Below are 13,024 nucleotides of genomic sequence, written 5' to 3'. Positions count from 1 at the left end.
GCTTTTATGAAGGGTCTACCACTCTGAGATGGCCATACACCCATGGAAGAAGGACTTAGTATCCTCAATAATTGCTGCCCTTTTGTTGTATAAGAGTTTGGTTCTGTCCTCCTCACATGTTATGTTAGTGCTAAGGTTCCAGAAGGGCCTCAAGGAGGAAGCACTGAAGTAATTTCTAGAAGCAGAAGTTACCTTGCTTGCTTTTACAAGTTTTCAGTTGTACATAGTGATGGGAAAATACAGATGTTACTGGGGCTGACTTCTTGCTGAAGGCTTTGATTCTGGTGTGTTTACCCCAGAAGGCACCTTATCACTTTGCTGTTTTCACCAAGCATGAGATCTCTGGACTTCATTCACAACTGATGTATGTAGTTTATATTTAGAGTGCTGCCACAACAGTGACACAATTCTTCCCTTGGGTGTTTGTTCTTTAGAACAAAAGATACAGGATATTATTTTCTTGTGTAATTAAAAAAAATCTCCCAAACATGATGATGATAATCCAGTACAATTCTCAGTTGAATAGTTTTGGTTTATTGGGTTTTTTTTGTTTTGTTCTAGTCTCCTCTTAAAAAAATAGCCACTATGTAGTTAGAAAATGAGAGCAATTCTAGTCTGAAGCAACCTGAATCAGTTGGTCCATTGCTGCTTTTTCTTATGGTGAGCTGAAATGAGCTGAATCAGTTGAACTTTTTCAAGGAAATAGGTGAAACTACCACAAATGAAAATAGCCTAATGACCATTGGGTCACTGCAAAAAGATGTCATGCTGTCCAGAACAGAAATTTCCAGACATTGTTCTATATGTATATGAAACTTGTAAGTGCTTCTCATTGGCTGTGACTGCCGCCCTTCATTCTGCAAGTTTTAGTTTGGCAATTTTTTTTTCTCTGAAGTCTGAGAAGCTGATATGGTGTGATATGCAAAATAGGTTTTATTGGTATTCAGTGGCAGGGAATCTGTGTTGCCAGACTCTGCCTTTAGCCCAGTTAGGAGGCTGAAGCCTATTTTTCCCTCACTTTATCCTTCAACATTAAATGTTTTTTTTCACAGTACTAACTTATTTTGAATTTTAGATGTTTCCTTATGTAGAGTTGAAGCCTCTTAGTCTCTCAGCTAAGAGTATAACATTATTTATTAAACCTATGTTTTCCTTTATTTCTGTTCTAGATTCTGCACAACTCAATATGAGCTGGATGGGCTCTGGAGAAAAACAGAAACTAACACTACTAAAGCTAGCTTTCTAGTAAAGGTGTCAAACCACTCTAAGGCTCCTTTGAAGATCATGGCCTTTCATGCCTCTTGAATTAGCAGAAAATTTGGTTGCTAATACAGAGGTTTGTAAGACTGGCTTACTCTAATCTAGTTATTGTTTGCACTCTAGTACATCTCACTGTGTGTAGTCCTGACTTTTGGACTTCTGCAGCATTTCCAGAATTGAGACAGATTAAGATCAAGTGAAATAATCTTGACAATATAACACCTTCTATGAAGGCCCACTTCTGTTCATGCTTTGCTTCCACAGTGGTTCTGCCTGCTAAATGTGATTATATTAATTTGTCTGTATATTTCTGAATTAGTACAAATAAATTCAATTGAAGTGGAACAAGTCTATTCCTCAGTTTTGGTATAAACACACTCCTTCCTCCCCCAAGAAAACCTGGTGGTAACAGAATACCAGCATACTAGGTTGGATTCTCTTCCATCCTGAGGACCCTCTGCTACACACTAGATCAGACTTTAAAGGGTAGTTTGTTAACAGCCCTTACTCAAGATAGGTTAATTACATAGTATTTCAGGCATTTATTTGTACTCCATTCTTCGATAGTTACTGTTGCATTTCAGAACTGTCTGAAATTAAATTAGCTCTTGCTGATTAAAATTGGCTTTGAGTGAGTTCTTTTTGTTTTTATGCATTGGGAGGAGAAAGGAAAGTTTTAATTTTCAGTTAGAGTGCTTTTTTCCTCTCTTTTTTTAAGAGGGTGGCACACCGATGCACTCTGCTATCTTCTATGTATTTCCTCACCACATTCTATTAAGAGAAGGTGCATCTGGCCAGCAGGATTAGCTTTGTTCCTAAAAGAAATCCCTTTAGATTCAGCAGCCATCACATGATTCTGCAGTACAGTGAAACCCACCTCTGCAGCCTTATAGGATGTTTCACCATATCCTGTGCATTTTGCTTTGTAGACTCCAAAAAAACCTAGGATGACCCACAGGTGAACTGTGAGGCACCTGAACAGTGTGACAAAAAGGACTGGCCCCATATACTTGATACCTAAAGCATTTAATGACAGCAACTACTGTAATCCTGGTGCAATCAGTGTCACCCAGGTGAGCAGGGAGTATGCACAGCAGTGAGGCATTTGGAGAATGTTGTCGAGAAGAAGCTCAGATGGAAGTGGTGTTTCAAATCTAAATGCTTAGACATAATTTATCTTGCTTCACATGGACACTTGGGATTTTCTGGGCTGTTCTGAAGTGAGTGTTTAGGAAAGTTAACTTTTCTTAAATGTTTTCTGCCTGGGGTATGCAAATAAAAATGGGCTGAAGATTCGGACTTACTTCTATTATAGTTAACACCAGTCCTGTACTCCTAAGAGTTGTGATTTTCCTTCAAAAAGCAGTTAACACAAATTGTAGTTTCAGCAGCTAGGACGGAAGTGTAGGAGCATAGAAGTTGCCTTCAGAACTACAGTGCAGGGCACTCTCCTCCTCATTAAACCTAACAACTGCAATGCAGAACGCCTGCATTACAAGATCCTTGTCACCTAGATATCTTCCTTCTTAAAGCTCAGACATCTCCTTTATGTCTTTTTGTGTGTGTGTGCTGCAAAGGGCTTAGATATGATAAGTGAAAAAAAAACTGGTATCATATAAAGCTTTTCCTTCCACTATCTTTATTGGTTCTTAGAATATTGTTTGAGTATTTGGGGTGCCTTACAAGCAGTCCCATACAGACCATAAAAATAAGTACAATTCAATAACTACAGAATATTTCTTGAACAGTAAAAAACCCAACTTAAAAAAAACACCACCACCATAAAACATACCGACGTCCTACTTCCTCTGCTGGTTTTGCAGTTTGACAAGGCACTGTTATTCCCCTCCCCAGTGAAGTTGTTCACTGACTACTTCTAGCCAGGGTACAGTGGCATGTAACTTAATACAGCATTAGCATGCTACCTGCTTCTTGCAGCAAGAGAAATGAAGCTATTCTATCACCTAATGCCATAGCAGCTCAGGTACCAGCCTGGCAGACAGCTTCTTGTAGAATCATCTCTGGCTACCAGACAGTGTCACTCGTGAGACAGAGTTAAAATTACAACCAGGCAGCTGTAATGTTATTAGGTGTCACTTACAGAGACAGAATTCCTACTTGTCTCTTGTGCTTTAGCAGCATTTTCCAGGATTTGCTTTTTCCATTCTTCATAGTCTTGCTTTGTTTCAGTCTTTGGCCGTTTACATGGTATTTCATCATCATCTTCGGATGCTACAAGAGGAGAAAGTCCATGACAGGTCATCTTGGGCAGTATGCTGCTGGTAATAACCCATGGCAGTACAGAAACAAGCATTGGGCCTGTCCCTGTGTTATTTGCTCCTGTGGTTTGCTGCTCTCCTCACTTGCCGTACCAGTCAACTCTTTGCCTCTGCATCTGAATGGAAGAGTTGTCCTTAATTTTACTAGGACTACTCAAACTCAATATCATTGTCCTTCTCATAGATTCTCTTTGTCCTTTCACCAGCCAGTGGTTTGCAGAATAGAGTAAGCTACTGTGAACTGAATATTATGGCATATTACGGAACAGAAGCATAGGAGTCTAGAAAAGTGAAGGAAGCTGTCGGGGATGTTGCTTCTGAAGATTATGAACCATTAGGAAAAGGTTCTTCATTGAGAGGGTGGTCAGTCACTGAAACAGGTTCCCCAGTGAAGTGGGGAGCATCTGGCTCATGTTCTTATATGGTTTCGTTTTAGGCAGTCCTGTTGAGGAGCACAGAACTGGACTTGATCCTTATGGATCCCTTCCACCTTCAGATATTCTGATTCTATGACAAAGTATTATTAAGCAGTAATAAAGCTCAGGAGTGCTTTGGTGAGCTGGTTTTGAGTTGAACACAACTTACCAGCTTCTTCCTCACAGCGCTCCAGGTTGGTGTTTAAATTTTCATCTGTCTCTGCCAACAGTGGGTTATCATCTTCTAAAAAAAGAAGTAACTTGCTTTACTTCTGAACAGTGTTTGGGGCCTGAAAGGTGGTGTTCTACATGCCATTTTTTGACAGCAGTACCCGTTCCCAGAAGTATGGTTTCCAAGTCAGAACAGTTCCCTGGTCAAGACTGACACCCAAGTTGTATGTGCAGAGAGGTGCCAGCACACCTCAAGGGTTGCACAGACTGGTTGACTGCTTCAACTAGCACTGCTACTGCACCCACGACCACAGTGACCCACCATGTTCATACTTCAGTGCCACACTGCTACCCTTCTTAGTTACTCAGGCAGGGCTGTGAGTTATTTCCTCCCCTTCTGCCCCATTTCCACTCTTTGTATTGTAGATGCCCATAATGCGTGGGGGGATGATGTCCCTCTATACAGATGCACACTCTTCCCTGAAACCTGCCCTGAGCTGCCTTAGTGGGGTTGGGGTAGGGTTTTTGATTTATTAGATGGTACTGCACTGTGGGAAGGTCCCTGTCTAGGGAGAAATCAGCAGCTTTTGGTTTGGATTCAGGCAGCACATCAGAGAAAACATGATAGGAAGTGTGAAGACAGGGTGAAGCAGGGGTACTGTTGGTGGGAGAATGAAAACCTGGGAAAGGGAAAAAGGACTTAAGTAGAAAGGAGCAGAAATATAAGGACAGGAAGACATATGATGCATTTCAATCTTCCTCCTGCATAGCAAAGAAGTGTAGTGAGGTGCAGGTTCAGCAAAGGTCAACAAAAATTCCTCATGTCTGCCCATGCTTGAGTGGAGGGATAGTGTCAGGTAACAGCTGAATTACTACCAGAACAGCAAGGCTTAGGCTTGTAAATCCTGCAGAGGGGGAAAAGGAAAACACAGAAGTGAGTCAGGCAAAGCAACAGAGGTAGCAAGATGTTTATGTTAATTTGTGTGTCACGTTGCCATGTTAACAGGATACAGAAGCGAAGCAAGAAGGAGGAATCCGAGATAGGCCATGTAGTATGGGAGAAGCAGGGAATAAATTGCTGCAGCAGAGGAAAATATCTCATTCTGGCCTTGCTCCATGCTCAGGTGTCATGACCTACCCAGAAACAATTATTTCAACCGGGAACTGGGCTGAAGGAAATGGTGGAATGGATGGACAGGTTTGGCTGACAGGGAACAGCTGAAAGTAATAGGAATGACATCCCTAGTGGAATGGGGCACCGTGAGGCCAGGTGATGGCTCTGCTGTCTTCGAGGGATCAAACCAATAAAACTTACTGCTGAGTTGCTGGCTGATCTTCTCCATCTGATTGCACAGCCGGTCAAATATTGCTTTTTTTACTCCAGATGTAGCCAAGATTTTAGTTTTGTCCACTTTTAGCTTCAAACACCTACAAGAGAAAGATGCTACCTCTGTATAAAGCAGTACTCAGCAACTATCACTCAGGTGCGGTGACAGTGCCTGTGAGAATGAGGAAGGTAGGACTGCAGTTTTGTCCTGCGTAATCCTTGTCTCAATCGGAAACAAACTTGCTCAAAAACCAGACCTCTACACTATGCAGTACAGGTCAGAAACTGACAGCCAGGATTAGTTCAGTTTACCTGAGGAATGAATTTTCAGATTTTGAGGCAACTAGGACTAAATCCCACTACTGCAAAAAGCTGAATGGGACCCGGGTGTGAAGAGAACATTCTTCCGGAGCTGCACAAGTACACAGCACCTGAATTGCTTCATAAGATTGTTACAAGGCATAACACCAAGAGGGACAATACTTGCGTGCAAGTGAACTCTTACACAGGGCTGGCTGAGTCAGGTGCTCTTGACACCGATCTTCCAAACTGATGTAGGCCTACAGCTATTGGATCCATCTCCCAAAGGTTTTTCCTTCTTCAGAATGGCTGTTTTTTGGTGCTTAGAAGTAAACTTGCAGCCACTCTAGCACCTTGAGCATTATCTCACCAAAGGTTACTTTTTGTTTTGTGCCAAGTCCATCCTGACAAGGGAGAAAACTTCTGAAAATTTTAGTAAGGAGTTGTAATGCTGGTTAGATTGAGAGGAGGGAGTGCAAAAGAGTAACACAAGTCATTCAGCTGCTGTCATGGATGTATCCTAATGGAACTACCTCCAGCATCCACTCACCCACCAAGGAAAACGATTTATTTTAGTATATCTAACTCAAGATCTTTTTCTGTACACTTGATATAATACTTTTCCTTTCTCTGAAGGCAAATGCAGTATAGATTGCAGACCTGGTTGTAAGGAAAGGGCTGGTTTGTTACAGCTGTCTCCATTTCCAGGAGCAGAGCAGCAGGATGCACTAAGCAAGACTCTTCAGAAATGCTCAATTAATCAACTGCTTATGCTGCAAGCACTGGGTTGGGTGACCCTCAAGTTATACTCACCTGCATGCAGTGAATAGTGCAGCTGTTAGGAAAAGTGGCTTTGAGAAATTAAGGTCTGTTCGCTGTGCTTCAGAGAGGCTGGATTCATATCTAAAGAACAACAAGAGAGCTAATTGCATAGTGCATTTGCTGCCAGTGAAGCTGTTGAAATGAATTTGTCACATGGTACTCAGCAATTGATCAGGTCTCCAGTTGGATCACTTCCTCCTTTGCAACCCAGTCAAGCAGTAACAGCTGCTGCTGGCTGAGATGAACTAAAGAGACTAAGGAAAAGAAGGGCATTAGGATCACCTCCTCTTTTTAAACCGAAGGGATTTTGAATTAGGGATCTGCATGAAGGCAGGTCAGTAAAATCTATTTCATGTGCTCTCTATCCACACAGCAGTTTTATCTCTACTTTACATCTGTAAGATACTTTGCATACCTTATCATAGAATGCAGAATTACAGTATTCCTCTAATATGTTTATTACAAAGATGAACGCTTACATGTAGAAAATGACATGCGGGATGTGCAATATGAAAGAATTTAATTTCTCATTGTCCGCCTGTCCTCAGGCTATCTTTTTTAGTTTGTGTTAAGTACCAACAAGCATACATTGCCTTTGTTCACTGACCTGCAACTCAGAATATTCTAAATCCCTGACAGCATTTAAATACGTGCTAGCAGGGTGACAGCACTCTGGAACAGAAGTCTTCAGTGATTGCTCATAGAATCATAGAATCATAGAATCAAGAAGGCTGGAAGAGACCTCAAAGATCATTGAGTCCAACCTGTCACCCTAAACCTTATGACTATCTAAACCATGGCACCAAGTGCCACGTCCAATCCCCTCTTGAACACCTCCAGGGATGGTGACTCCACCACCTCCCTGGGCAGCCCATTCCAATGGCCAACCACTCTCTCTGTGAAGAACTTTCTCCTCACCTCCAGCCTAAACCTCCCCTGGTGCAGCTTGAGACTGTGTCCTCTTGTTCTGGTGCTGGTTGCCTGGGAGAAGAGACCAACCCCCTCCTGGCTACAACCTCCCTTCAGGTAGTTGTAGACAGCAATGAGGTCTCCCCTGAGCCTCCTCTTCTCCAGGCTAAACAGTCCCAGCTCCCTCAGCCTCTCCTCATAGGGCTTGTGCTCAAGGCCTCTCCCCAGCCTCGTTGCCCTTCTCTGGACATGCTCCAGCAATTCAACATTTTTCCTAAACTGAGGAAAGTTAAGGTATGTTAAAGTAGATGTTACAGAATGAAAAATTTTAGTTAAATCTGCTGACTCTCCATTTAAGTGTTCTACCCATTGGTTTTGCACGCAGAGTACTGTGCATTTTAAGAGATCTGTTTCTCTAGAAGGGAGGATTTGTTTCTACTGAGCATTACTTCTGAACTGTGACCTAACCAGCACTTAAATAGAAAACAGTGTGAAACTATGGACAAATACAGGGACTGACAGTCCTGTATTCTTCATGTTATTAATATTTTATATTGTATTTAAGACTTGGGACTTGGACAATGACTTAATGAGATTCACAGGCTAAGTCTTTCTAATGTAGTCTAAGAAGCAATCTCAACAAAAGGCTGGAGTATCAGTGCTAAGAACTCACCTCACCACTCCAAGTGGAGATACTTGGCCCTTCAAACCATCAAGCTCTTTACGCAGCTAACAAACACAGAATCTTACTAGCAGTTACTGGCGTGCTCATGAGAGCATCCTCACCTCTGCAGTATTTTTGAAGCTCTGTTTACTGCTTCTGTGCAGCAGAATTGCACAGCTAGGTCTCGCATTCCCAGTCTGGGGTTCACCTCTAGCAAACACTCCAACGACTTCACAGAGCTCTGGTAGGTCATCTTGTTCAAGCCGGAGAGTTTAACAAAATAGCTCTTTTAAGAAGACACAGACAAATCCCAAGAATTAGCAAGATTCCTTCTCAACATCTTATTCAAGCAATCAAAACATATTCCAGAGAAACTAGACAACACCATACAATAAAGTCAAATTGCTATCTTAAACAAATTTGTGTTTTAACTTTTGGCTGCACACAGACAGGTTAATCACAGAATCATAGAATCAGTCAGGGTTGGAAGGGACCACAAGTATTATCTAGTTCCAACCCCCCTGCCATGGGCAGGGACACCTCACACTACATCAGGCTGGCCAGAGCCTCATCCAGCCTGGCCTTAAACACCTCCAGGGATGGGGCCTCAACCACCTCCCTGGACAACCCATTCCAGGCTCTCACCACTCTCATGGTGAAGAACTTCTTCCTTATGTCCAGTCTGAATCTCCCCACTTCCAGCTTCATTCCCCCCAAGTCCTATCACTAGCTGATATCCTAAAAGGTCCCTCCCCAGCTTTCTTGTAGTCCCCATTCAGATACTGGAAGGCCACAAGAAGGTCACCTCAGAGCCTTCTCTTCTTCAGACTGAACAGCCCCAACTCTTTCAGTCTGTCCTTATAGGAGAGGTGCTCCAGCCCTCCGATCATCCTGGTGGCCCTTCTCTGGACACCTTCCAGCATGTCCATATCCCTCTTGTAATAGGGGTTCCATAACTGGATGCAGTACTCCAGGTGGGGTCTCACCAGAGCTGAGTAGAGAGGGAGAATCACCTCCCTTGACCTGCTGGCCACACTTCTCTTGATGCAGCCCAGGCTCTGGTTGGTTTTCGGGACTGCAAGTGCACATTGACAGCTCATGTTGAGCTTCTCCTCCACCAGCACCCCCAAGTCCCTCTCCTCAGGGCTGCTTTTCAGCCAGTCACTGCCTGGCCTGTATTTGTGCTTGGGATTGCCTTGACCCAGATGCAGGACCCTGCACTTGGTCTTGTTGAACCTCATGAGGTTGGCTTGTGCCCACCTCTCCAGCCTGTCAAGGTCCCTCTGGATGGATCCCTTCCCTCCAGTGTGTCTGCTGCACCCCACAGCTTGGTGTCATCAGCAGACTTGCTGAGGGTGCACTCAATGCCCCTGTCCATGTCACCAACAAAGATGTTGAACAAGACTGGTCCCAGGACTGAGCCCTGAGGGACTCCACTTGTCAGTGGCCTCCACTGGGAGATGGAGCCATTGACAGCCACTCTTTGTGTGTGGCCATCAAGCCAGTTCTTTATCCATCTAGTGGTCCACCCATCAAACCCATGTGTCACCAGCTTGGAGGCCAGGATGTGGTACAGGACAGTGTTGAAGGCTTTGCTCAGGCCCAGGTAAATGACATCAGTTGCTCGCCCCTCATCTATTAATGTTGTGACCTGGTCATAGAAGGCCACCAGGTTTGTCAGGCAGGATTTGCCCTTGGTGAAGCCGTGCTGACTGTACCCAAGGAATGTCACAGCAAGAACACATCTTAAATTTAAGAATTCTTGCTAGTAGATTATTTGTTACTGAAAGAGATGAAATTATAACAAAGTAAGGACAACCTGTTAAGTGCCTACAACAGTGACCTCAATTTGCCCAGTTTCACACTCTTGAGTAGGGAAAGCTCTAGGGTAATGCCAGTTATTACTCTCTCTCACTTCCTCCCACCATACAATCCATGGAACCATTTCAGTGGACTGATGGAGAAAATAGTATAGGTCACGTATGGTAGCTTACTTTGTCAACTGGTTGTTTCATGAAGCTAGCTGCTAGGTCCAGGCACATCACAGCGCTGCTTGTCGCTGTCATTTGAGCCATTAATCCTGTGCATTTCACTTGGGATAGTCGCAGATACTCCTCAGCTTTTCTGCAAAACACCCAGCACACGAAGCCCTCGATAAGAGAACCACGGTACAGGACATCTAGAGTTGCAGGGCAGGAACTGATCCCAGGTTTACCGAGACCAGCACCCCGGCTCCAGCCCTGGCTGCAGCAGACGCTTTGGGACAGGGGTGCTGAAGAGGGAGGCAAACAGCGAAACAATGCCTGCCCTGATAAAGCGCAGCAGCAGCTTTGTATTGCTTAGCCTGAAGCGGCCCCTGCGTTTAACCGCGTTCACCTATGGACATGTGGCATTTTTCACATCGGCCAGAACTAAAGCAAATCGCAAGGCCGTGAGGCAACTTGGCTTCCGCTGCTGTGCCAGGAGCGCTCCCGATGCTTGATGCCCCCAGGGGGAACCCGGGCAGGTCCGGCAGCTGGAAGGGCACGGGCCAGGCCAGAACGACAGGGCTGGACCCCCTTATCCTGCCGGGAACAACACTCCCGAGACGAGACAGGTGGCTTGAGCTGGTGTGCAGCGGCCAGGAGCGCTGCGTGTCCCGTGGGCTCTCTATGGTGTGAGGTGACGGCATCGGCTCCCGACAGCTACAATCCCCACCCCGCGATAACGACCGCCGGAGGAAGACATCACTCTCGGGACAGCTGTCCCGTGTTCCCGTTCGCCCACCCAGGCAGCCCACGGTACCTGATGACCCCGGGGTTGGCGAGGCCCAGCCGGGCGGCGAGACTCCACACCGCACCCCGCTCCATGCGGCCTCCCGACAGCGCGCGCTCCCCCAGCGCGGGGGCAGGTTCCATAGGGGATTGGCCGGCCCCGCCGCCAATCATCGCCCTCTAACACCAGTCGGGCCGCAGCGGGACACTTCCTCAGCAGGGACCAATGGGAAAGTGCGCAGCGCGGCGGCGGTGGGGCGGCACCTCGAGGACGGCGCAGTCACATGACGGTGCGCGGCGTTGTGGGGCGCTGCTGGCGGGGGCGGTTTCTGGCGGCAGCGCGACCATGGTGAGGGGCTGCGGGTAGCTGGGCCGGGCCGGGCCGGGGGTGGTGGGCAGGTGCTGCAGGATGCGACCCAGTCCCGCCCGTGGGAACTGGTGCCGGTCTCGCCGCTGCTCTGTGTGCAGGGGGGAGGGGTTCAGCCCGCGCTCGCCGGTGGCCGAGGGGCAGGCCCAGCCTGCCTGGGGCCGGCCTGGGCCCGTGGACTTCTGCTCGGTGCCGTTCGGGAACGCAGTCAGTGTTTGCGCCCAGCTGGTGGTGGAGGCGGGCCTGGCCTAGGCAGGGGTGCTGCAGCCGGGCCCAGAGGCCACCGCCTGGCCCGGGTGGGGCTGAGGCAGGGTCTAGGCCCCTTGTGTCTACTGTAACGGTTGGCTCTGTAGTGAAGCTGCCCGTGGTCCGCCGGTCAGTACGAGCCTCAGCTTTACTGGTTTTCACTGAGTTTAGCTGTAGGGGCGCAGGGGAAGTAGGTCTTTTTATTAGGGAACCGCTGCCGCACTTGCGGTCGGAGTGTAATTGTGTTTTTGTCCTGCTGTTCCTGTCATAAATCCGAGGTTATGCCATTTCTAGCTTTGTGCGTTTGTGCTCTTGTCAGTGTTGCAGTGCTGTTCAGGTTGTTCCTGATCCTTCAGGACTTTCAGACTTTTCTTTCACTTGCTCCAGAAAAAGTGGTTTTGCATTGGTGTGTCTGGTTCGATAGAGCTGTTTTGGAACGGTGATGTTCAGTAGCAATTTCAATAAAGAAATAGATTTTAGTGAGAAATGCTTTACAATTTTCAATAAAAACAAGGGGGTAATCAAGCTCCCTTGGAAAACCAAAAAGTCTACCTCTGTAGTGTCTTTTTCATGGTATTTAATATTCAGTAAAATTTTAAGCAGCACTTGCTCTAACCATCATGGTGTGTTAACTAGTTTAAGTGTGGAGTATAGAGTGCTAACAGTAAAGAGTGAGGTAAAACCTGTCTTAATGCTTTATAAAGTAGGGGTTGCCCAGTTCTTAGGTTTTTGAGACAGGCTGTTGGTATCAATTTAATACTGTTTTCTGAAGAGAAGTGTGTAGGGGCCAAGCCTGTAATGTTATTTGAAACATGAATGGAAAGTACTTAGTTGAGTGATGAGAAATGCTAACTACATAGCTAACAGTCTCTGTCCTCTGCATAAATACTGTGTGTTGGTCATTAACTCAAAAATGACACACCTTTCTTATGCCTGTCACTTCCATGGGAACTGGCCTGGGACTTGTCTGGCCTCGTGTCTCCTCTCTCAGATGATTCAGAAAAAATAAACTTGTAGGTGTTAAACATGGAGTAATCCCCTTTACTGAATTAAGCTCCACTGCCTTTTCCTATGACCATGCTTGCTTTAAACATTGAAGGTAAAGGCTTAAATACTTTTAGCAAGACTGATTTTAAGAGGGCTTTGGCTTTTTTTGATCATTCCATGATTAAGAAGTCCAGTTAATTGATTCTTGTTAATGTCTTCTTGGGGCCTTCTGTGGCAGTAAATACCAATTTAAACATGTGAAAAATGTTTTTATTTTGCTGGTTCCTATATGGTATAAATCGCTTGTGCATTTGTTGTTAGTTCCAAGCAGCTCAATGGCTTCTACAGCAGTGCGTTGTGTGCACCTGGGCTTCATCTGCAGGGTGCCAGTTGTCCCAATCTGCTTCTGTAGCTAACCCATCTTCTCTCTTGGGTAGCACTCCCTTTAGATGTCTCAATGGTGACTGGTGGTTAGGTAGTCCAAAGAAAATTCATTTGGAAGGAAGCAGCAAAACTAACTTGG

General features: G+C 45.6%; 1 protein-coding gene across 1 annotated transcript; it reads right to left on the bottom strand.

Moving 5' to 3' along the window:
- Positions 1-3,346: 3,346 nt before the first annotated feature.
- On the bottom strand, positions 3,347-10,997 carry ORC6 (origin recognition complex subunit 6). Its single transcript, XM_054389521.1, has 7 exons — positions 10,933-10,997; positions 10,143-10,272; positions 8,271-8,434; positions 6,567-6,656; positions 5,442-5,554; positions 4,125-4,199; positions 3,347-3,492 (listed from the first exon to the last, which is right to left on the bottom strand). Exons 1-7 carry the CDS (start codon positions 10,995-10,997, stop codon positions 3,347-3,349), a joined length of 783 nt encoding a protein of 260 aa, XP_054245496.1.
- Positions 10,998-13,024: the final 2,027 nt, after the last annotated feature.

This window comes from Indicator indicator, chromosome 19, assembly GCF_027791375.1.
Source record: "Indicator indicator isolate 239-I01 chromosome 19, UM_Iind_1.1, whole genome shotgun sequence".
In the NCBI taxonomy this organism is placed as follows: domain Eukaryota; kingdom Metazoa; phylum Chordata; class Aves; order Piciformes; family Indicatoridae; genus Indicator; species Indicator indicator.
This window is presented reverse-complemented; position numbering and strand designations above follow the sequence as displayed.